General features: G+C 45.0%; 1 protein-coding gene across 1 annotated transcript in view; it reads left to right on the forward strand.

Annotated features, from left to right (window-relative positions):
• Nucleotides 1–24799, forward strand: part of Herc2 (HECT and RLD domain containing E3 ubiquitin protein ligase 2) — a 139734-nt gene that overhangs the window by 113531 nt on the left and 1404 nt on the right. The window contains exons 71-87 of the mRNA XM_013011908.1: nt 25–180; nt 556–671; nt 1526–1724; nt 5771–5985; nt 8475–8652; nt 9794–9955; nt 12092–12183; nt 12375–12514; nt 14371–14558; nt 15515–15712; nt 17822–17905; nt 21264–21405; nt 21571–21765; nt 22274–22386; nt 22930–23120; nt 23922–24027; nt 24288–24500. Coding sequence (XP_012867362.1) covers nt 25–180; nt 556–671; nt 1526–1724; nt 5771–5985; nt 8475–8652; nt 9794–9955; nt 12092–12183; nt 12375–12514; nt 14371–14558; nt 15515–15712; nt 17822–17905; nt 21264–21405; nt 21571–21765; nt 22274–22386; nt 22930–23120; nt 23922–24027; nt 24288–24500 — 2688 coding nt within the window. The remainder of the gene's footprint in view (nt 1–24; nt 181–555; nt 672–1525; nt 1725–5770; nt 5986–8474; nt 8653–9793; nt 9956–12091; nt 12184–12374; nt 12515–14370; nt 14559–15514; nt 15713–17821; nt 17906–21263; nt 21406–21570; nt 21766–22273; nt 22387–22929; nt 23121–23921; nt 24028–24287; nt 24501–24799) is intronic.

A 24799-nucleotide genomic window follows, 5' to 3' on the forward strand; every position in this document is an offset into this window, starting at 1 on the left:
TGTGTTTAATTTTGGTGGCTGAAGGTACTGGTAGCCCTTGCGTGTGACCTGGAGCTAGACACTCTTCCTTGCTGTGCCGAGACACACAAGTGGGCATGGTTCCGACGATACTGCATGGCATCCCGTGTTGCTGTGGCTCTGGACAAAAGATCACCATTGCCCCGTCTGTTTCTTGATGAGGTATTCCATGTTCTTTTTTGCATTTGATTTTGGTATTGCAAAGATCTTACAGACTTTAGCTGTCATGTAAAAGACATACCAATATAATGAGACATAGAAATTTTTCTCTTGCTAAGAAATACCAGCAAGGAAGAGAAGCACAGAGGTGAATGTGAGTAATCTCACACTGAATTTGCATGAGTTCTGTTTTAGTAAAGATAAAGTGATGCCTTCTAGACAATTTCTTAGCATCTAGACTTGATTTCATTTACTAAATATAAAAATCATGTTGCTAATATTGATATTTTCCATGCAGGGATTCTTCTGGCCTTCTTACTGTAGAATTTCATGTTTTTATTTTTTGACAAGTGTTCAATTCATAATCTCATTGTCTAGGTGGCTAAGAAAATTCGTGAATTAATGGCAGACAGTGAAAACATGGATGTTCTTCATGAGAGCCATGACATTTTTAAGAGAGAGCAAGATGAACAACTTGTGCAGTGGATGAACAGGTTGGTAACATCAGAAATAAGCAATAATCGCCAGGCACTGGTGGCACACACCTGTAATCATAGCTACTCAGGAGGCAAGATCTGAGGGTTGCTGTTCAAAGCCAGCTGGGCAGGAAGGTCCATGAGACTTTTATCTCCAATTAACAGTCAAAAAGCCAGAAGTGGAGCTGTGGCTCAAGTGGTAGAGCCCTGCCTTGAGCACAAAACATTAGAACAGCACTCAGACCCTGAGTTCAAGGACTGTCACAAAAATAAAAAAAGCAAAGGAAAGAAAGGAAGGAGGGTACTGTGATTTGAATTCACAGCTTCATGTTTGCTGGGCAGTTGCTGTCTGGCTTAAGTCACATGCCCAGATCTTTTTCTTTTAGGTAACTTTTCAAATAAGGATCTTGGATTGTTGTGTCAGCCTGAACTATGACCTCTTAATTTACCCTTTCCAAGGTAGCTTGCATGACAGGGTGCATGCCACTATAACCATCTTTTATGGTTGAAGCAGTCTCAAACTATCCTAGAAGCTTCATCTTCCCAGTCTCCACCTCCCAAGTGGCTAGGATTACAGGTGTAAGTTCCTTTAGCTGTCTCCACATGAAATTCTTTCCAGGGCTGGGAAGGTGGCTCAGTGGTAGAGCGCTTGCCTCGCATGCATGAGGCCCTGGGTTCGATTCCTCGGCACCACATAAGCAAAAAGAAAAAAGCTGGAAGTGGTGCTGTGGCTCAAGTGGTAGAGCACTAGACTTGAGCTGAAGAGCTGAGGGACAGCACCCAGGCCCAGAGTTCAAGCCCCACGACCGGACCCAAAAAATAAATAAGAAAATTCTTTCCAGTGTCACATATTCTTATGCTGTGTGTTGTAGGAGACCAGATGATTGGACTCTTTCTGCTGGTGGCAGTGGAACCATTTATGGATGGGGGCATAATCACAGGGGCCAGCTTGGGGGCATCGAGGGTGCAAAAGTTAAAGTTCCCACTCCATGCGAAGCCCTGGCCACCCTCAGACCCGTGCAGTTGATCGGAGGAGAGCAGACACTTTTTGCTGTGACAGCCGATGGCAAGGTAAGGTGCGCTTTGTGTGTGTCATGCTGTCACTAAGACTGATGTGGTTATGGCTAGGTGTGTTGTGTTGTTAGATCCTTGTACATGTAAGAATGTGTGCTTAAGTACTGTCTCAAGATTAATCATACTTACAGTATCACTGGAAACAATTACAGTTCTAAGATTTCTCTATAAACTTTAGATACATACTATAACTCTTAAGTTTTATTTGAAATTACCCTTCTATGCAAATGTCTTAAAATTTTTGACATATATATTCCTTTCTTTTTCTTTTTTGTCCGTGACTGTGATTTGAACTTGGTACCTGACACTTTGGCTCATTGGCTGGTACTCTACCAACTGAGCCCTGCCTCTAATCCCCATTAGGTGTATTTCTTTCTCATTTGCTGTTTAAATGCCATCTTCCGAAAATTAAATGCTGCTGCTGATGTATAAAAATAATTATTTTCATATTGACATTGTATGTAGTGATCTTCTTACAATATAGCTCAAGGGTTTTAAAAACATTTCATCTTTGTAGAGAGCCATAATCTGTACATGGGGTGGTGGAGAGGGAGCTGGGCCTGCTCAGTGGAATTGGATCAGAATTAACAGGCAGGAATCGTGGTCCTGGAAATGACCTTGTCAGACCATGGAGGAAGCGCTTACTAAGACTTAACCACACACCCTCTGTCTGATTAAGAAAGTTCTCTTTTATTTCTGCTCGGGAATTGATGTCTGACATTTGTTTTTTGAAATATTTCTGAACAGATGCTTTCTCCCTTAGTGAGTTAATATAGCGCATTCCACTCATGGGTTTTCTCATATTAAGCAAGCTTGTTTTCTCTGGTAAAGACTTCTTGATCAGGATGATTTATCTATCGTGGTTTGCAATTAGCCCAGGGATCTGAGGGGTTCCATGCTCATGAGGACATACTTTTCATGCAGTGCTCTGTCTTACATGAGCCTACTCTGTTTTGGTACTGCAGTAGCTATCTCTTTAACTTAAAACAATCCAGATTTGTCATCCAGTTTCTGAGGTGATATTCTTTTCCTGGATAGTTCTGTGATTTGTCTTGTGTGGGGGGGTGTATTTAAAATTATTTTTACCTTTTGCTAAGGTTAGAGTTGGCAGACATTTTCTATAAAACACACAAAAGTGGTTTGGGCTTTGTGCAACTATGAAAGAGGTCCTAACATTGTAAAGAGCAGGTGTGGATGTGTTCACTTACAAAACCTGGTAATAAGCAGTTGCCTTGGAGGCCTGGCACCACAAAAACATAGAAAGGACCTGTGATAAGCCGTAATTGTCAGGGCTAGGCATGATGATGCATGCCTGTAATCTCATGCCTATAATCTACTGGCAAAGTAGAAATAGAGAGATTGTGGTTCCAGGTCAGCCCAGACAAATAATTAATAGTATCCTATCAAAAGCAATCTAAATTGGTGACTTACACTATAATCAGCTACTCAGGAGTCAGAGGTAAGAGGATGAAAGTGGCACAAGTCCCTGAGATCAAAACCCAGTACAGGGGGAGGGAGGGCAATCCAGTTAATAATTATATTTCTGCTTGTATTTTATTGTTCTGCCTTTTGATTTTCATTGTCACTAATGTGTCAGTAAATATCAACAGTCAGATTAAGGTGACTTATGAGATCTTTCTTTGGTGGTTTAGTTTTATTATGATTTATTTGGATATCTCTTCATTAGATTCTCTTCATTTGAGCCAGCCTTTTTGTTATTTCTTTACTTGTTTATTTTTGCCAGGAATTAAAGGCTTCAAAGAAGCGAGAGCTATTGGTCTTTTAAAGAATTCTGAAATTTTTTCAGCCTAATTGTTTTCTACATATTGTCTCTCCCATATTCCCTGGAAGATAGCATCTGACTGCTGTCTTTCTGTTTCTGACCCCTGCTTTCATGTTTCGTCTTCTTGTGTTTCTCTGCCATAGCTAGATCATTTCTTCAGCTTCAGCTTCCAACTCTCCAATTTCCCTCTCACTGATAGAATCCGCTGTTTGATAGATCAGTTTAGAATTTCAATAATTTTTAAGTATCTGAACATCCTGTTCTCACAATGTCATCTTTCCCTCTATGTAATATAAAATTGTAGGGTTGGGAAGGTGGCTCAGTGGTAGAGTGCTTGCCTTGCATGCATGAGGCCCTGGGTTCCATTCCTCAGCACCACATAAACAGAAAAAGCCGGAAGTGGCACTGTGGCTCAAATGGTAGAGCATTAGCCTTGAGCTAAAGAACTGAGGGACAGCGCCTAGGCCCAGAGTTCAAGCCCCATGAAAAACAAATTATATAATTGTAAAGAAATGAGCTAATCATTTTCCATAGCACTTATATAGAAATCCATATAGAAACTATTCAAGTCCTAATTTGAAGTCTCGTCCATTGAGAATTTATAAATTTGAACATTACTAACCTCAGCCATCATAAAATTACTTTGCACCTGAGGATTTCAATCTATTGCTAACATAAATATAGAATAAAATCCAACTTAAAAGATTGATTTTGCCAGTGGCTCACACCTATAATCCTAGCTACTGAGGAAGATGAGATCTGAGAATCACCCCAAGCCAGCCCAGGCAGGAATGTCTGTGAGACTCTTATCTCCAATAAACCACCAGAAAAGTGGAAGTGGCATTGTGGTTTAAGTGGAGGAGCACTTGCCTTGAGCTGAAGAGCTGAAGGACCACACCCAGGACCAGAGTTCAAGCCCCACAACCCACAAAAAAAAAAAAAAAAGGTTGATTTTTGTGGTTAAGAAATCCCAGGTGATGCAATTGTAACCCCTCTGTACAGTATGTTCACAAATAAAATTAAATTAAATTAAAAAAAAAGAAATCCCAGGTGATATTCTTCCCCTCCTTCAGTACTAAGAAAGACACTTTCTTTTTGTTCTCTTTTTAGGCAGATTGAGGGAGGAGCCCTATATAGCCTCTCCTTCCTAACCTCCTCTGAGCCTCTAGTCTCCAGTCTCCACAGCATGTGCAAAACCTTCCCAGGAGAAGCCTCCTTAGGGCTTTCATTTCCTGTTTTAACCCTTGCCTCTTCTGTACTGTGGTGTCATTGCACGAACACATTGCAAAAGTGTTTAAAGTAGCATTTCAATTCTACAAGAGGGATATTTGCTGTGTGTTTGGAAATGATGTCTGATCTTTGTTTTCTTCAAATTAATGACAACCATGTGTTGTGTCCTCAAACAATTATACACTTAGAATGAAAAGATTAGTACTTTGTACTACTTCTTGCTCCCTAGCTAAAAGATTTAAATATGTGTATAGTTTTCCTGTGGGGTGTTTAAGTCATATTGTCAGCTTTTATGTAAAATTGGTAACTGAATCTTTTTTGCTTGTCTGTTCATCTCAGTATTAATTGTGGTGGTATTCTAAACAAAAAGGAATACTTCCAGGGACAAAACGTTAGTTTCAATATAGAGTTGGTGAATATGGGATTTATAATAATTGCATGCTCTTGTTTTTTAGAGCTTTGATTGTGTGTGTGTGTGTGTGTGTGTGTGTGTGTGTGTGTGTGTGTGTGTTGCCTTCTGATCAATATAAAGAAATACCTGAGATAATTAACTCATAAGGAGAAAGTCTTATTTAAATCCTAGTCCTATGGTTCCTCATCCACAATTACACACAGTACACAGATTACTTGGGGCCTCTTGTGGAGGTGCCACATGGCCGTAATGTGGTAAAACAAACTTCACACCACATAAGCCAAGAAGTGAGAGAGGGAAAGAGGGCCCCTCAGTTGTTTTCAAAGAGACATGCCACCAATAACCCAGAGGTCACTGCCCAATTACCCCTCCCTTCCCAAAGTTCCATCACCTCCCAATCATGCCATCTTGGGGACCAAGCCTTTTACATGGGCATTTGGAAGCCACTCATGCAAACAAGAGCATGTGAAATCTTAAACTTTCCTGTGGTTTTTTTTTAATTCTTTCATTTCTCTACGGTAAAAAATAAATAAAAAGTCTAGAGTACTCAGTTGTTTTATTAAGTGCAGGAATATTCGGGTGAGAATCTGACATCACTATTCCTTTTTCTCTTTGCAGTTGTATGCCACAGGCTATGGTGCTGGTGGCAGACTAGGGATTGGAGGGACCGAGTCGGTATCCACCCCAACGCTGCTGGAATCCATTCAGCACGTGTTCATTAAGAAAGTGGCTGTGAACTCGGGAGGAAAACACTGCCTTGCCCTCTCTTCCGAAGGAGAAGTTTATTCGTGGGGCGAAGCAGAAGATGGGAAGCTGGGACATGGCAACAGAAGGTAGTGTGTGAAAGCAGTACTCCAGCATTGTTTTCCTTCTAGTGTTAAGACATTGTATCGCCACTTTGGTTTGTAGAGCCATGTTAACAATAGTCTGCTCATTACTCGTTTGCCAGAAATGAGTTCAGTGTCACGGTGTGGGTTTATATATATGATTTCTACATTTGGAGCTAAAATCCAAGTCTGTGGTTTTGATTTATAAGTACGTAACCTCTTCTGTCATTCAGCCCATATCATCTACTAAGTCACATTTGAGTAGCACTCATAATACTAAAACTAAAGAGGAAAGAGCAGGAGTGAGGAGGAAGCACACATAAGTGAAAACGCTTTTTAAACCAAGGAACCAGTTTGTTTTAGGCAAGTACCAGCCTGACTGGAGTAATAGGGGCCTTCCTTATGCTAGAAATAACTTAAAAATCACCAGGAAAAAATACATAGGAGTCAAGAGCCCTGAAGACATTACCATAGGATAGCAAAGTAGTGTTCATGAATTTGCCAATCAACTATCTGCAGACGATTGTGAGGCAGTTGCACAATAAGGAGAAATCCAGGCATGTCCTGGAAAACTTGGGTAGTGTAAAGAACTCAAAGTCCGGGAGGTGAAGGTATCTAGAGTTTGCAGAATGCAAGAGAAGAAGTGAGCTGCACAAGGAGAGCAGCTCAGTCCTGCAGTACCAATGTGACAGTCACCTGTGTATTAGGCCAAGTGACAAACCACCCAAATGATTATAAGGAACAGTCACTACAACTTACCTAGGGAGGAGATGGAGCTCCCAGAGAGCTCATAAATCACAGGACATGGAGGAAACTACCAAAATAGTGCCCAATGGTAAAGAAAAAAATTCATCATACTGTAGTTGTTGTTTTGATCCTACTAATCACCTGAAAATCAGAAATGATTAGGCTGTTTATAAATAACAGTTCAGAAGCCAGAGCTAAAGAATATTTTTGTGACCACAAATAAATCAAGCCCCTGTAAAAGGTAAACTTCACAATGACCTGTATCCACTTGAAAATTTAAGGTATGCAAAAGAGCAGGAAAATATAACCCAGATGAGGATGAAAACCAATTCGTGCAGGGTTGGGGATTTAGCTCAGTGGAAGAGCATTTGCCTCACAAGTGCAAGGCCCTGAGTTTAGTCCTCTGCTCTTAAATAAAAACGAAACTGACCCAGAAATGGCACAGGTATAGGATTGCCAGCTGAAACTTTACTGAAAGAATTATTTTACACTTGTTATATCCTCAAGAAGATGGAAAGAAATGTGGTAAACATTTCAAGCTTGGAAGATACTCAAGTGCTCAAATCAAAGTGCTAAAGATGAAAACTATCATATCAGAGATGAAGAATGAACTGGATAGAATATGGGGCAGACATTGTTGAAGAGAAGATAAGTGAAGTAGAAGATACAACAGTAGAAACTGTCCAGCGTGGAACACAGAAAGAACACGCAAGTGAACAGAACGCTAGTGAGCCCTGGAATGACCTCACATGGCCTAACATATGTACAATTGGAATCAACAAAAGAAGGCTGTGAGAAGTTTTGAAGAAATAATAGTTGGAATTCCAAGTTGATTAAAAACTAAACCAGCTGGGCACCAGTGACACCAACCTGAAATCCTAAATATGTGAAAGCCAAAATCAGAGGGATTATGGTTTGAGGCTAGCCCAGTCAGAATAATTCATGAGACCCCCTTCTCAGTCCATCAATGGGCTCAGTGGCATACAGCTATCATGCCACGCTACATGAGAGACAGATGTGGAGGATTGGGACCAGCCCAGGCAGTAAAGTCCACAAAACTCCTCCATCGATGGAAGCTGGATGCGGGCACAGCTATGAGAAGCCTAAAGTAGATGGATCATAGTCTAGGCACACACCAGAGAGGGAAGTTGAGACCCTATCCTAAAAATAAGTGGTCAAAAACAGGATTGGGGGCATGGCTCATCAGTAGAGCAACCTAGCAACCACAAATGCTGGAAGTAGAAAAAAGAGTGGAGAGAGGGAGGGATGGAAGAGGAAAGGAAAGGAGAAAACAACAAAAGCAAAAATACTATAAATTTAAAACTCTACAGATTTAAGAATCTTAAACCTGAATAAAAGAAACATAAGGGAAAAAAATTATGCCAGGGTAGATAGATTAGGTTAGAGGGTAGAGGGAAATAGAGGAAATAGAAAACACAGCTAATTTGTAGCAAAGTGGGTACATGATTTCTCTTTTAACCTGTAAAACCGTTAAACTTATTCTCAGCCCATTCACCCCTTCTGCCTCCGATTTGGAAGTATGAAATGTGTACTCTGGCAGTCAGGGCTCCTGTGTAAAGAGAGATAAGTAGGAGATTGTGAAACGTTGACCTCGGTTCCTTACTGACTTAAAGCGTTTGATCACGCGTTTGTTGATAGGTACCTCCTGAATAAGTGGTATTCAGTAGGTGTTAAAATATTCAGAAATAAAAGTGTGTTTCAGTTACATTTGGTGTCTTTTCTTATAGTCCGTGTGACCGCCCTCGTGTCATTGAGTCTCTGAGAGGAATTGAAGTGGTTGACGTTGCTGCTGGCGGAGCCCATAGCGCGTGCGTCACAGCAGCTGGAGACCTCTACACATGGGGCAAAGGCCGGTACGGCCGCCTGGGCCACAGTGACAGTGAGGACCAGTTAAAGCCAAAGCTGGTGAGAAGGTGCCACATTCAAAGACCCAGGCCCAAGCCGAAGACCACACTGCTCACTCCTTAACCCTGGATTGGGCATGGGGGCACTTGGCCATGGTCGTTACCGTTTTGAAATACCAAATACCTTCCCCATCCTCTATATTCTCTTTCATCTTAAGACCGATGACCATTGGCTTTTTTTCAAGTCCATTTTCTTTGTGATAGAAATTTCAAAAAAGTATATCGGTGTATACATTTCCTTTCAAAAGATGGCGTGAACAGCATGGAGGTGTAGAATTGGCTCAACAGAATGCTTCCTGTAGTTGAGATTTATACAGTAGACCCTTGGTACCCATGGATATATGGTTCCAAGAAGATGGCTGTGGAAGAAGTCAACCATGGCTGCTCAGGATGCGTAGTGTGCAGTACTGTACGGCTTCACATGACACCATTCAGCTTCCACCAAGCATGTGCTTCCGCTCAGCAGATCTAAACTTCTCACTTTGTCGCTTAAATGATGCACAGTAACTTTCACCTTGTTTTTTGGGGGAATATTTTTCCCTAAAAGGAAAACACTCCACAGAGCACACAAAACTAAGCAAAACTAACAGTACCTTGAGTCTAAGAGCCGCTTCAAGTATGTGGAGTTCTGTCAAGTATGTGTAAGAATGAAAAATTTTGCTTTAGGGTTTATTTAGACCATGCATGGTCAAAACCACAGGTAATAAATCCATGAATAAAGTGAGGATACGATATAGTTTGGTAGAGGCCAACTGTTTGCTGTTTAGTTGTATTAAAATTGCTCATTCCTGGTAAAAGTTTCAAACACTCATATAAAAACATATTGGAGCCGGGTGCTAGTGGCTCACGCCTGTAATCGTAGCTACTCAGGAGGCTGAGATCTGAAGATCATGGTTCAAAGCCAGCCCAAGCAGGAAAGTCTGTGAGACTGATATCTCCAATGAACCACCAGAAAACCAGAAGTGATGCTGTGGCTCAAAGTAGTAGAGCACTAGCCTTGAGCAAAAGAGCTCAGGGACAGCGCCCAGGCCTTAAGTTCAAACCCCACAACCAACCCAAAAAAAAAAAAAAAAAAATGGTGGCATTGTAAATTCTTCTCTTTGTGTGTGGTTGGCTAACCTCTGTGTCCCCTTTTTCTGAAGGTGGAAGTACTTCAGGGCCACCGTGTGGTAGACATTGCCTGTGGCAGTGGTGACGCCCAGACGCTCTGCCTCACCGATGACGACACCGTCTGGTCCTGGGGAGATGGGGACTATGGCAAGCTGGGTAGAGGAGGCAGTGATGGCTGCAAAGTGCCCATGAAGGTATCTCCTGCCCTACCACTGCTGTCCCCACGGTGCTTCTCAGGATCATCGTAGGCTCCCGTTTACCTTCTTACAGAAAATACACTGGAGCCAGGCGCTGGTGGCTCACCCTGTAAATCCTAGCTACTCAGGAGGCTGAGATCTGAGGATGGCGGTTCAAAGCCAGCTCAAGCAGGAAAGTCCGTGAGGCTTATCGCCCATGAACCACCAGAAAACCAGAAGTGGCACTGTGGCTCAAGTGGTAGAGTGTTCACCTTGAGCTAAAAATAGCTCAGGGACAGCCACCCAGGCCCATAGTTCAAACCCCACAACTGATGATAAAAAGGAAAAAAGAAAAATACATGAGGGAATTGAGCACAAAGTGAATATGGGTCCAAGGCATTAAGATATTTAAAGTGCTCTTTGTAAGCCTCTCGGGGCTGGATATAATCCAAACAAGGCTCCAAAGAGCCTGTGGTTTCATTTTGTATATAGACACATTGGAGGAGCGAGATAGCTCATAATTCCCCTCACTTCAGCTTAGATGGCACATATACTAGAGCTTGCTGAAAGGACTGATTCTGTGAGAAGTCAAACGCAGAGGCCACGCGGTACTGAGTTGGCAAGGTTGCTCTGCAGGAAAGGAGTCACCAGACTGACTTTTGCCTTTGTCAGTGGATGGTTAGTAGATGCCCAGGGAATCAGTTATTTAGGTCTTGGGCCTACTAAACTGTAGGTGTTGGTTGCCCAAAGTGTGGAGTAGTTCAGGTTCTATGTGTGGACTTGGGACATAGATACTGTAAATGAAAGCTAGATCCTGTCTGTTCTCAGCTTCCTCCCTTCTTGGGCTTGGAGAATTCAAGTACAGAACAGAGAGTGACACAGCATACAGATACACCTGCAGCTGACTCACCAGGTGGCATGTGCCCAGGTCTCTCAGACAGAGAAAGGGCCTTGGCCCAACCACATAGGCTTCTTGCCTCTAGGGTGCTACCCAGAAAGTAGCAGCTTGAATCAGCTAAAATTAGATAAACTAATCCCAGCCGGGCACCAATGGCTCACACCTTGATCCTACCTACTCAGGAGGCTGAGATTGGAGGATCATGGTTCAAAGCCAGCCCAGGAAAAAAAATGTCTGTGAGATTCTTATCTCCAATTAACCACCAGAAAACTGGAAGTGGCACTCTGGCTCAAAGTGGTAGAGCATTAACCTTGAGTGAAAAAACCCAGACAGTGCGCAGGCCCTGAGTTTCAAGCCTCACGACCACCACCAACAACAGCAGCAGCAATAATAATTTATTCCCTTAGTCATATTGATCTGCTGACTTAGGGCTGTCTCCCTTTTCATTATTTCTAGCTCTTTGTCCCATACGAGTATACATTATTTTAACCACATCATATATTGCAGGAGAGGTTTCACCTTTATGAAAAATGTTCTATTGTGGACTTTAAGGCAGCTTTAGTCAAAGGCTTTGAACTTTATTAGGATGCTAAAGCGTGGAAAGGTTAGAGAATAATGCCTATGCCATTGTGACAGGGCCAGAAATGACCCTAGCTAAGCAAATGAAAGGTTAGTTTACATTTATACTGAAATATGGGGACTTAAGTGTGAGAACATTCACAGAGGTAGTGAGCAGTTTGCTGGGTAAGGAGAAACGAGGACCGGGTAAGTGAAATCCAAGGGGACCCTGGGGTGCTGAATGAGGAGGGTCCTAAACCCTAGATGTGCAGGTACAGGGAGGGGTACGTCACAAGACTACCAATTAGATGACCTGAGTAGAGAGACAGGACTTAGTTACTCCTAGCTATCCCTCCTCTGTTGTCCAATGCTGCCTCTCTATGGGCCTGGAGAGGGGGTTGGTAGGGGATGAGGTCTAGCCCAGGTAAGTGTCCCCTGACTGGTGATGTGTGCTGGGTCCTGCGGTTACCCATGTCAGCCCGTCTGCTACCCCATCAGATGCTCCTTCTGCTTGCTTCCTGGGAGCTCTTTGGTTAAGTAGAGGTGGGCTTAAGTTGTCCTAAATATTCTACACAGGTACAGATTTCCAGAATTCTTAGTAGATTTAGTTCAGTCAAAATGGTTGCAACAGTCAGCAGTGACTTTGATGGAGTCTAATTGAACCTTCCCTCTCCGCCCTCCACCCCCCCTCCTTGCAGATTGATTCTCTCACTGGCCTTGGAGTAGTTAAAGTGGAATGTGGATCTCAGTTTTCTGTCGCCCTTACCAAATCTGGAGCTGTTTATACATGGTACGCAGGATCCTGTTTAATCTCACCCACACCAGACCTTTAATTTGGAACTGTGCCTTCTCATCGACTGGAATGTGACAGTTACGGCGGGCTGTGATTTGCATCCTGCTGTATAAAGCTGGCACCAAGAGGGTGGAAGGGTAGACAGGAGATGACCTTGGCCTGGTGTATCCCATCCTTCTTCTTTGCAGGGGCAAAGGTGACTATCACAGGCTGGGCCATGGATCTGACGATCACGTGCGGAGACCACGGCAGGTCCAGGGGCTGCAGGGGAAGAAAGTTATTGCCATTGCCACCGGCTCCCTGCACTGTGTGTGCTGCACAGAGGACGGTAGGTGGGATGCCTGACATGGCAGACCGGACCGTGCAAGGCCATACATGTAATAAGGCTTCTCAAGTTAGCACTGCTGCTCTGGGGGCTTGTGCAAGGTCCTGCAAGTCCATCTGTTGGGCTTCTGAGCAAGGTGTCCTCATAGGAACAAAAAAGGCTGTACAGTTTTGAACTAAATACATAGTATTCTAACCATTAGCCTACCTGTTAAGACTTATATAAGTATAAATCAAACTTTTTTCCTTTTTTTTTTTATTTTGTCGGTCGTGGGGCTTGAACTCTGGGCCTGGGCACTGTCCCTGTGCTCTTCAGCTCAAGGTGAGCATTCTACCATTTGAGCTTCAATGCCACTTCCGGTTTTCTAGTGGTTTATAGAAGATAAGAGTCTCACAGACTTTCCTGCCCGGGCCAGCTTCGAACCGTGATCCTCACATCTCAGCCTCCTGAGTAGCTAGGATTACAGGCGTGAGCCACCGGCGCCTGGCTTAAATCGAACATTTATAAATGAGCTTATAGAAGTGTAAATCTTTCGATCCTCAGATTGTTTTCTGTTTGGCGTTATGTCATGATGTACACCTGTCATGATTACATTCTTCTTCTAGCACAAGACAGTCCAGCTTCATCTCATCCTTTCTACGCCCCAAGCCTAGAATTGAACATTTTCCCAAGGAGCCCAGGTGTCTCTAGAGGGGAAATGGTATTTAGAAGATCTAGGTGATACATGTGCTCATGACAGTTAGAGGGTCTCTGCTCCCCAGGCATTGGTTGACAGAGAATATGCATCTACACAATACTCAGATTTACAGTTTATGCTTATTTCTTTGTCTGTTGATATATGTTGAAAACCATGATGTCACACCACGACCCTTCGTTCTGGTTTATTACTATGGAGCTCATTCTGATTTTTCTCTTTTTCCACACTTAGAAGTCATTCCTCTAGTGGAGAAACCTGGGTCTCACTATCCCTCATGTCATGGTTGGACTGCTCTTTCTTATGTACCTCACATCCCATCATTCCCTGCGTAATCTCCCCTGTGTGAGTCTTCACCCCGCCTATACACGTGCTGAGCCACCCTCTGGGTGAAGGCTCGGTCACTCCCAACTGAGACCCTTCCCCACACCTCTTTGCAACAATACCTTTGCGTCTCATCCACCTAATGCTTTAGGACTGGCGTGTTGAGAGCAGGAAGGAGTACACAGCACAGCACTGTGTGTCCTGCAGGCAGTGTGCTTTACAGAACAGTGCTCACTGGTGGTGCGATACCTTACGGAGGTTCTGTAGACACAACAGAACGAACCTTATCTCTAGAGAGCGTAAAGCTTATTTCTATGCTAGGCACCGGTGAGTGACCTTAGAATATTTTTATAGTAATATTTTATAGTTGGAATCCCAACACGGTAAACTGAGAAGTATAATTTGTATAAATAATGTTATGTGTAGGATATGAATATCTATACTCCATAAACACTGAGATTTTTGTTCATTTTAAAAAAAAAGTTTTTCCCTCTATGTACCATGTCATAGCCGATGGGATTGTTAGGGGTATTTCCATCTGATTCATCGATACTTGTTCTGATTGAGAGCTGCTGCAGTTGCACATCTAGTCCTATAAACTAAGGCTGGATACTTAAGATCAGGGCCGAGTGCCTCCCACTAGAAAAGGTATGACCCCACATGGGCTGTGGAGGGCGAGTCAGCTTTTTTGGATGTGTATTCCCTTCTGGGTCACACAAGAAGTTGATTTTCAGAGAGGAGAACACGAACACAAAGAAAGGTAGTGCATATTGCTGTTGTGATGGGAAAACATTCACCTGTCCTGGTATTCATGTTTTTACTCCAAATTCCCTTCCTTTAGGCGAAGTTTATACATGGGGTGACAATGACGAGGGACAGCTAGGAGATGGGACCACCAACGCCATCCAGAGACCTCGATTGGTAGCTGCCCTTCAGGGTAAGAAGGTCAACCGTGTGGCCTGCGGCTCGGCACATACCCTTGCCTGGTCAACCAGCAAACCAGCCAGCGCTGGCAAGCTCCCTGCACAGGTCAGTACTGGTCAGGACAGCAAGTAACATGGGGAGAGGGATGCCTGTGACAGTGACTGTCTGTGTATTTAATCACGAGTGTGCAGCCACACACAGCCTCATTCAAAGTAATTCAGTTTACAATCTAAAAACTGCTTGTAGAGCCTTAATACCGAGCTGAAGGCATAGCTCAGTAGAAGAATGCTTGCCTAGCACGTATAAATCCCTGGGTTCCAGCCTTAGCACCAGAGAAAAACAAAATCTTAATACTCAAGCCAGCTAACCAAACCTGAGTATCTCGATGGCTTGCCTTCTTTGTCATATAAACACCAAACGATTCTCATAATAACATGCCCTGTATTTTTCACAGTAAATATGTAGACTTGATATTTTTAGCATTCTCTTTAGTTTACATTATTGGTCTCAAACTATTCAGAACCTTATCCTAGAAAAGACACAGTGAGATTTTTCAACTCAGAAATGCTAATGCGTCTGTTTAAAAAGAATCAAGTTCATAAGCTTTATAGACCATGATAATGACAATTCACCTTGTGAAGGTTAAAATATGTTTGTGACTTTAGCTAAATAGCACTATCCCACAATATTATGAAGTTTATGTAATTACTTAATCTCAATAAAGAAATTTTTAAAAATGGATGGAAGAAAAAAAATCCATTTGGAGCCAGGCACTGGTGGCTCGTGCTTGTAATCCTAGCTATTCAGGAGGCTGAGATCTGAGGATCACTGTTCAAAGCCACACTGGGCAGGAAAGTCTATGAGACTCCAATTCACCACCAGTTAACTGGAAGTGGAACTGTGGCTCAAAGTGGTAGAACATTACCCTTGAGCAAAAAGATCTCAGGGGATAGGCCCCGAGTTCAAGCCCCACGATGGGCAAAACAGACAAAACTCCATTTAGAAACTGGCCTGCATGTGCCTTTGACACCAAAATTGACTCCCCAGTTTCGACGTTGCAGGTCCCCATGGAGTATAACCACCTGCAGGAGATCCCCATCATCTCCTTGAGGAACCGGCTGCTGCTGCTGCACCACATCTCCGAGCTCTTCTGCCCCTGCATCCCCATGTTTGACCTGGAGGGCTCTCTTGACGAAACTGGACTTGGGCCTTCTGTTGGTTTTGACACACTCCGAGGGATCCTGATATCTCAGGGAAAGGTACTTTTTAGAGATCTGGGGCACAGTGGTCACTTTTAGCTCCACAAAAATCCCTATACCAGGAATGTAGACTGTAGAACTCAAGTCACGCAGCTGTGTGCCAGCCTGTGTTACTGTGTATTAAAATCTATCAATGAAAAACTAGACAAAAATCTCTTCCCGTTTGGAGTTTGTCTGAAAACATAATAGTATTGTGATGCATTTTCCCTTTGCAATCTCTTTCTTCCGTCTCCCTAAAAGAATAGACGGGTCACATGCAATCCATAAAGCTGAGTTTTTGTTCACACAGCAGTTCTCAGCATGCTTGGCCATGAGTTTTTAGCGCAAATTTCCCATCAATACAAGAAGGAAAAATTGTGATGTCTTCTCCCAGAGATGTCCACCGGAGGGAGCTAAGAGTTATTTGAGGTAGCTTAGAAGCTCAGTGGCTGGTATTGTGAAATGATTTTTCCCCCACGCTGGCAGTGGGTGTGGATTCAGCCTCACATTACCACGAAGGCATTCTTCCACTTGAACTTCTTTGCTTTAGTTATTTTTTAGGTGTGGTCTTACGTTTCTTCCTGGGGCTGTGTTGAGACTGTGATCTATCTACCTACAGCCTTTCTTGTGGCTAGAATCACAAACCCCCATCCGCATGCCCAGCTACCCAGCTTATCTAGTGAGATGGGGTCTTGCTACCTTTTTGCATGGCCTGGTCTCAAAACAGCTATCCTCTCTGATCTCTGCCTGCCAAGGAACTGGAATTAGAGACATGAGCCACCAAACCTAGCTCTGCAGATCATTTCACAAGGGTAGGAGCTGAATTAGGAATGAGGACATCTGAAATTAGCCAGACTGGTTTTAACCCATAGACATTTTTAGTAATTTAGAGTTCCTTTAGAAATAAAATGTCTGAGTAAGAAATTAAACATTTCCTGCCAATATGGAAGTAATCTTAACTACTCAAGAGGCAAGATTTAGAAAAATAATAGTTCAAGGCCTACTAGGCAAAAAGTTCATATCAGCCTATATAAAAGCTAAATGTGGTGATGCACATTTGTCATCCCAGCTGGGCCATAAGTGAAGACAGGAAGATTAGAGGCAACCCAGGAATAGGTACAAAACCCTGTTTGATAAAAAGGGCTAAGGGCACGACTCAAGTAGTAGAGCAGTAAGCATGAGATCCTGAATTCAAATCCCAGTACTGCCAGAGAAAAAGAGGAAAGGGAAGCCCTGCCACTAGAAGCGGTTAAGCTTCTGGTGCGTGAGCAGCTTGATGAGATGATTTAGAAAGAGGTTCAGGTATCACAGTAGTCCAACCATCTGGCTGGGGTCTTCCTGTTCTACCCAGATAGAACTAGCTAGAAATCATGAGTCAGTATGAAGCTTCTTCAGTTAGTACAGGCCCTCAGTGGGGTATTTGTGTATTCACAAGCAGTGACAGTGGACATCAGTGGGCATGAAGAGTTGACTCTGGGCCTTTGACAACTAGAGCAACAACAAAGGGTAACCTGAATCAGAATCCAGCCCTAACCCCTTGGCTGCCAGAGCAGGGCCTCTGGTTGGTCCCCAGTGTTAAAACTCTTTTGCACTGTAACTAGCTCTTTTTGGCCAGGACCCAGGGCAGGAAGTATCTGAGCCTGCTGCCATAGGCCTCTGTTAGTTTTACTTCCGCTCCAGCTTCCTGGGTCCCTGAGGGATGCAGACAAGAGCCCTGCTCCCGCTGCTCTGGGTGGCCACTGATTCCTACAACCATGGAAAGTCCCTGCCCTGATGGTATTCTTGCTGGTATGTCCCTGGCGGTCCCACAGCTGTCCTCACCTGTGCTGCTGTGACCTGATGCTGCTTCTCACAAGGCTTTTAACAGAGACCAGAATGGGAGCAGGTGTTGGCCACACCCCCTCCCTCCCCTCCTCGCTGCTCTGTCTTTGCCTTGGTCTTCTAAAAGGCCTGGCCTCTCCAGCCAAACTGGTCCCCTGGTACTTTGCAACTGAAACAAGGAGAATTAACAGTTTTCTGTTTCAAGAAGTCTGACTTTGAGGAACAGAGAATATTAAGCAATAATGACATCATTTCTTCACGCACGACGCTTTCTACTTTAGATTCTAAATTTTGTCTGACGTGTTTTAGGAGGCAGCATTCCGGAAAGTAGTGCAAGCCACCATGGTGCGAGATCGTCAACACGGTCCTGTGGTGGAGCTGAACCGTATCCAGGTAACACACAGCACGTACCTGTGACATGGTCTTAGAGATGCTTTTATTTTTCAGGGTATAAAACATGTCGCTGCAGTCTGAGGGGAGGTATCCTTGCAGCGGGCCTTTGTGAGTCCATGCTTAAAGAGCACACCATCCTGTGTGTGATGTTTCCTGGATGTGAAGTTCTTTGATGCTAAGGCATTCAGGCATTCAACATTTGTTTTTCTTTTTTTGCAAGTCCTGGGCCTTGAACTCACGGCGGCCTGGGCACTGTCCCAATGCTTCTTTTTGCTCGTCTAGTGTTACACCATTTTAGCCATAGCACCACTTCCAGCTTCTTCTGAGTCATTTATTGGAGGACAGAGTCTCACAAACTTGCCTGCCCAGGCTGGCTTTGAACCTTGATCCTTGGATCTCAGCCTCCTCAGTAGTTAGGATTATAAGTGTGAACCACAGATGCCCAGTTAAGTGTTTCTCTTTCAAATGAAAGAAAAATTTATTCCAGATACCCCCCCCAAAAAAAAAAACAAAGAAAAAGATGCAAAAAAGGAAAAAAATGAAATCAAGCCACATATTTCTGGCTGCCCAGTGAGCAGAGTCAACGTTGAGGGAAAAGGCAGTTGGAAGGAGGGTTAGGGGCTAGTGAACCACCTGCCCAGACTCAGATCCGGAAGACTGAGCCTTCCTGGCTTTCAAGTACAGCACATAGCGATAAGTACTATGTCCTCTCTGGAGGGAGTGTGGGTGTGTTAGAAGGAAAGCTGGAGCCTTGTGTTCTGTTACTCGCTGCTTTCCCCTCTGAATGAAGTATATGTATCTCCCACATCGTTACTCGGGAGATCCCTTTGGTGAGGATTTTTTCAGGGCTGTCTATAGTGCATCTTAAGTTGCCACCTTAGCTTAAGTGCAGACAGTAGGCTGTACCCTCTCTGGTTCTGGAAGTTTTCTAGCTTAATACCTCGGAATATCCAATATGCTCACAGAAGGAAGGAATTGATACCGCTGCCGACTCTTCCAAAAACTTACCATCTTAAGAATTTAATTAAAGAAAAGTCCTGGCCGGTGATTATGATAATGTGTGACACTTGACCTTTAAAATACATGAGTGAAATTGGCCGCGCCTCTCAGATGCCTCTTGGATCGGAAACAGCCATGAAGAACAAATCGTTTGTTCCCAAACCTTTGTATTAACACATGATTTTTGCCCTGATGTGGATTACATGACTAGAGGTTTTTTTAGAAATTGTACTTGGGGGCATTTTGAATCAAGACATCAAACTCTTGTGCTTTGTTGGACATTCCATGTGACCACATGGGTGGGACTGCTTTCTCCACCAATGAACGTCAGAGCATCTGAATTCCAGGCTGCAAGTTAGTCAGCCAGTTCCACAAATAAATGGGCTGTTTAGTAGGTTCATTCAAAAAAAAAAGCTTTTATTTCCCCACCTTACACGGTCATCTCGGTTTGCTCTGCGTCATTTGGGGAGACAGAGCAAAGTTCTAAGTTAAGGAATGCACAGTGACTGACTGTTTCTGGACCAGATACCTGCCCCACAAAGACACGCAGGCTCCGTGCAGTCGGGGCTCTCACTGGAGTATCCAGGCCTGGAGGGCACCAGTGAAGCCTGTCTGCTGAGAGCCTGGAGTTCCCGGATAACCACACTGCTTTCCACACTGCTCCTGTCTCTCTCTCTCATCCTAGATTTTCAACTTGCCTTTATACCCCTAGCTGTGCATTACAAAAAATGCTCAACACCCTTTTGGGAAAGAAAGAATTAGGTAGATAGCAAACAGAGTAGGTTCTTTAAAAGAAAGAAAAAGAAAAGAGGCAGGGAATCTCTGCTCAGCCAGTGTACAGTGAGGATTAACAAATGGGCTGCTGTGGTACAGCTGTGTCCTCAGCCTCCGCAGCCAAGTGTCTCACGGCACAATGCTCAGGACATTGTGTCCTCTCCTGAGGCTAGAAAATGCTCCACACAAGTCTTTTTTGACCCAAACTAACACGGAGTAGGGGAACATTTGGTGAATCCAAGGTGAACACAGGATACCAGCTCTGAACCAGAGTGACTATATAGCATTTCTGTCCTGGATGTGCACATCTGTGGCAAGGCTGGCAGGTATGCAAACTGTCACGGCCTGAACTTTCTTTTTTTTTTTTTTTTTTGCAGATCCTGGGGCTTGAACTCTGAGCCTGGGTACTCTCCTTGAGCCTCTTTGTGTTCAAGGCTAGCACTCTACCACTTGAGCCACATTGCCACTTCAGGCTCTTTCCTAGTAGTTTATTGATGATAAGAGTCTCACAGGCTTTCCTGGCTTCGAACCATGATCCTCAGATCTCAGCCTCTTGAATAGCTAGGTTTATAGGCATAAACCACCAGCATCCAGCCCTTCCACCTTTTTTGCCTTCATTATTTTTTAAAAAGAACTTCAGCATATATCTAGACCATGATCCACCTATTCACATGTCCCACACAGCTAGAATGAGAGGTGGTCTGTCTCAGTGTCCTGCTACCAATTCATGTCCTAGGTGTATGTCCAGGCTGGCTTTGAATTGACATCCTCCTCATCTCCACCTCCCAAGTCAGTAGGATTACAGGCTTAAGCTACTGGTGCCTGGCTTCTTTTTCTTGTTAGTCTTAATTCCAAGGAGAATTTGCTGCTTTAAGTTCAACCTAGAACTCACCTAAAGTGAGTTACAGATAGTGAGGACTTTTCCTGGAAGACTCAGCATAAAAATACTGGGGGTTTGGGGCTGGGGGTTTAGCTCAGTGGAAAAGCGCCTGCTTGGTAAGCGTAAGGCCCTGAGTTCAGTCCTCAGCTCTGAAAGAAAAAAAAAAGCTACAAAAGTACTGGGGATTTGAACCCATGGCCTTAAGCATATGCTAAATGAGCTCTCTTACTACTACATCCCTGCCCTAAAATACAGTCTTAGAAACATTTTTTTTTCCAACTTTTCAAGTTGTCATTCATCATCTTGAGGCTAAGCTTCCGAAGTGCCTCCAAAACACAGTCCGGGCCAGAAACTGCAGGAGGCACCACAGGGACGAGTCCTCAAGGAGGATGGGTTTTGGTGGTCCCAGGGTCTTGTTCCTTTGAGGTTATGATGATGTAGTGAAGAAGTGAGTGGCGGTGAAGATGGTGACGTCACTCGGGCTATAAGATAAGAAGGTCCATATCAAGGCAGAGTTGTCACAGTTGCAACACGGCTGCCCACACCCCACGTGATCAGGGGTCACGGTGCACGTGACTGCTTGGAAGCGTGCTTATTCAGCCTCGACCAGCCCTGGGCCTGCTGTGTGTGTGTCGCAGGTGATGGGTGGAATATGCCTTGTACCACCACAGCTGTCTCATGCTCTTTGTTCTTTCTCCTGTCTAGGTCAAGCGCTCCAGGAGCAAAGGCGGCTTAGCAGGCCCCGATGGTACCAAGTCTGTCTTTGGGCAGATGTGTGCAAAGATGAGCTCCTTCAGTCCCGACAGCCTCCTCCTCCCTCACCGCGTGTGGAAAGTCAAGTTTGTGGGTGAGAACTGGCCACACACTGGTGAATCTGTGGCTCCTGGGAGGGGCTGGGCAGAGAGACACAGGAGCCACAAGTGCCAGGGAGCCAGCACAGCTTAGCTGCCAGAGCGCTATCCCCACAGACAAGCGAGGACAGCTTGGGAGTTTGCTCGCTCTGTTCCCGCAGGTGAATCTGTGGATGACTGCGGGGGTGGCTACAGTGAGTCCATAGCGGAGATCTGTGAGGAGCTGCAGAATGGACTCACTCCACTTCTGATCGTGACTCCAAACGGAAGGGACGAATCTGGAGCCAACCGAGACTGCTACCTGCTAAACCCGGCCGCCAGGGCCCCCGTGCACTGCAGCATGTTCCGCTTCCTGGGTGGGTCTTCTCAGTTGTCTGTCACTGCACTAGCAGTTCGAAAGTTAGCTTAGTATCTGCTCTCAGTGTATTGTCTGGAGATGGTAGTAGATGTTAGAAATACCTACTTTTAGCACCTTTACCAATGAAAATAATTTTTGTTTTGGGTTAGTCAGTCATGGGGCTTGAACTCAGGGCCTGAGCACAGTCCCTGAGCTCCTTCCCTCAAGGCTAACACTCTTCTACTTTGAGCCACAACCCTACTTGTGGTTCTGGGGGTTCATCAGAGATAAGAGTCTCCCAGACTTTCCTGCCTGGGCTGGTTTTGAACCATGATCCTCAGATCTCAACCTTCTAAGTAGCTCAGATTACAGGTGTGAGCCACCGGCGCCTGGCTTGGGGCACACTGTTTAATGGTAGATTCAGACCTGAGAGTTTGGGTAATGCTAACCTCATGGCTTGTTTGAATGAACCTGAGAAGTTTGCCATCTGTCCTAAGCCCCTCTGTCCCTGTGATTGGAATGATCAGGAGTGTTGCTGGGCATTGCCATCCGAACCGGAAGTCCCCTGAGCCTCAACCTCGCCGAGCCTGTGTGGAAGCAGCTGGCTGGGATGAGCCTCACCATCGCAGACCTCAGTGAGGTGACTCGCCTGGACTGTCGGGCAGGGGTGGCAAGGGTTGAGAGGCACAGCCTGCTCCGGCTCTACTGGGCTGTTAACCTCTGAGCCCCTGCCAGGCATGAAGAGAGGTCTCCAGTTGGCCTCTAGAACTTGACCTCCATCCAGTTGGTGGTATTCTTGCAGGAAAAGGAGGCTCGCTGTGCTCTCTGTGCAGGAGCTTGTGGGGGAAGCCAGGCAGTGCCGTGGGCTGGCAGAAAGGGGCCTGATGGGGCAACCCCAGCCAGGCCCTCTCTGCCTTTCATCCCCTTCCCTGGCTTAGAGAAGCAGCCATCCCTCATCAGTTACAGCTGTTTCTCAGCAGTTAAGGCGAAGATCTTTTGTTCACCTAAGTCCTTTCTCCAGCTTCTTGGGTGATGAAGAAATGCTTTGTTGTGTAGCCATCTTTTATGCGTTGGTGCACATGTACACTTGCATCCTGTGACTGAGGGTGCTGGCGGTGGACTGGGGTCTGTGATTCAGAAACAACCCTTGATCCATCACACGGACTCCTTTCCTTCTTGACAGGTTGATAAAGACTTTATTCCTGGGCTCATGTACATCCGTGACAACGAAGCCACCTCTGAGGAGTTCGAGGCCATGAGCCTGCCTTTCACTGTCCCAAGTGCCAGCGGCCAGGACATCCAGCTCAGCTCCAAGCACACACATATCACCCTGGACAACCGTGCAGAGTATGTCCGCCTGGCAATCAATTACAGGTCTGTGCTCATCTGCCTCAAATGCTTTGCCTTTATAAATAGCAAAAGTCATTGTTTAGATAATTTATTTGGGTTTTTTTCCCCCCAGAGGGAAAGATGCTAATGGTTCTAGCTCCCATTATGATCTTTCTGTGGTCATGAAGCGTATTTTGTGACCAGATGTCTGAGTGTTTCTTGTACATGGATTTTCTGAGTCTCACTAGAATAGGGGATGTTTAGGGGATGGGTCTCTTAAGAACTGTGGCTGGGACAGGTGCATACTACAAAGCAGCTGCCAGCAGGGCCAAATGAGCATGCGTCTAAGGCACCACAGCTGGCTCAGCCAGGGGGTAGCAAAGTGTTCAGGCCGGGCCCTGCATGTTGGATGGGCTTTGCTTGCTGGACTCTGGTTGCAGGCGGTTCTCATGGGTGTGGGGTCTGCTCCAGAGCCTCAACTAGTTTCAAGAACTGTAAGCACAGCATCTGCCCCAGATTTGTGTAGTGCATTAGGCCTGAGCTAGACTGTTCACTTTTGATGCTGCAATGTCAGATTCTGGCTCCTTCCTGGGTTTGCTACGATTGCTGAGATTTGAGTCTTGGTATGTGCAGAGTAGCTAGGTTGCGTCATTTTTGGCATGCCAGTTTAGGTGAGCTCAGTATTATGTAAAGCTTTGGAGTCGTTTCTCTCCGTAAAGAACATGGATTTGTTGCCTCTCTCTCTCCATCCTTCCGGGCTGGGCACCCTGTGATGGCCATACTGTGTGGAGAACAAAAGTCAACACCACCAAAGAAAGAAGTCTAAAGTAAATTGTTTTCTTCCAGACTCCATGAATTTGATGAGCAGGTGGCTGCCGTCCGGGAAGGGATGGCCCGCGTGGTGCCCGTGCCCCTTCTTTCTCTGTTCACTGGATACGAACTAGAGACAATGGTATGCAGGCCCCGCCCTGTGCCAGCCTTCTGATCAGTATCCCTGGTTGATTTCCTCCTTAAAATCTTGTATTTAGAAATCTCAGACCCATGCACGTGGAATGGAGCGAAAACACCCTTAAGGTGTGTGTGCCCTCTTCACCCCCACACGAGGCTGAGCTTGAGGGTTGCACTAGGGTCCACCTGGGACCCAAAGCAGGATGTAGTACGGACGCTGTGAGGGGAAATGCTCAGCCAGCCCTCCTACTTTTCTTCCCACAGGTATGTGGCAGCCCAGACATCCCACTGCATCTTCTAAAGTCAGTGGCAACCTACAAAGGAATCGAGCCCTCCGCGTCCCTAATCCAGTGGTTCTGGGAGGTAATGGAGTCTTTCTCCAACACAGAGCGCTCCCTCTTCCTTCGCTTTGTGTGGGGCCGGACAAGGTTGCCCAGGACCATTGCTGACTTCCGGGGCAGAGACTTTGTTATTCAGGTAAGGCTCAGCAGGCTAACGTCTTGCTAGCATCAGCTGAGGTGATGTGCCCCTGGCACACAATCCTGCAGCAGATTGATCTTTATGGAAATGAAAAGAGAGAACACCCAGCCCCTCAGGTTTGAAGGCTCAGTTTTATGATCCTGGATCTAAGTATCTGCCCATCATCAGTACATACTGCTCTTACGTCAGCCTGTTCTAGGTTTGAAACACACACCATGGAAAACATCTGTCTGATTCTTTGGTTGAATCAAGTCAATCACTTAAATAACAGTCTGCTGAGAAAAACGTAACCATTC

The sequence above is a fragment of the Dipodomys ordii genome, unplaced genomic scaffold (genome assembly GCF_000151885.1).
Source record: "Dipodomys ordii isolate 6190 unplaced genomic scaffold, Dord_2.0 Scaffold15, whole genome shotgun sequence".
Lineage (NCBI taxonomy): Eukaryota > Metazoa > Chordata > Mammalia > Rodentia > Heteromyidae > Dipodomys > Dipodomys ordii.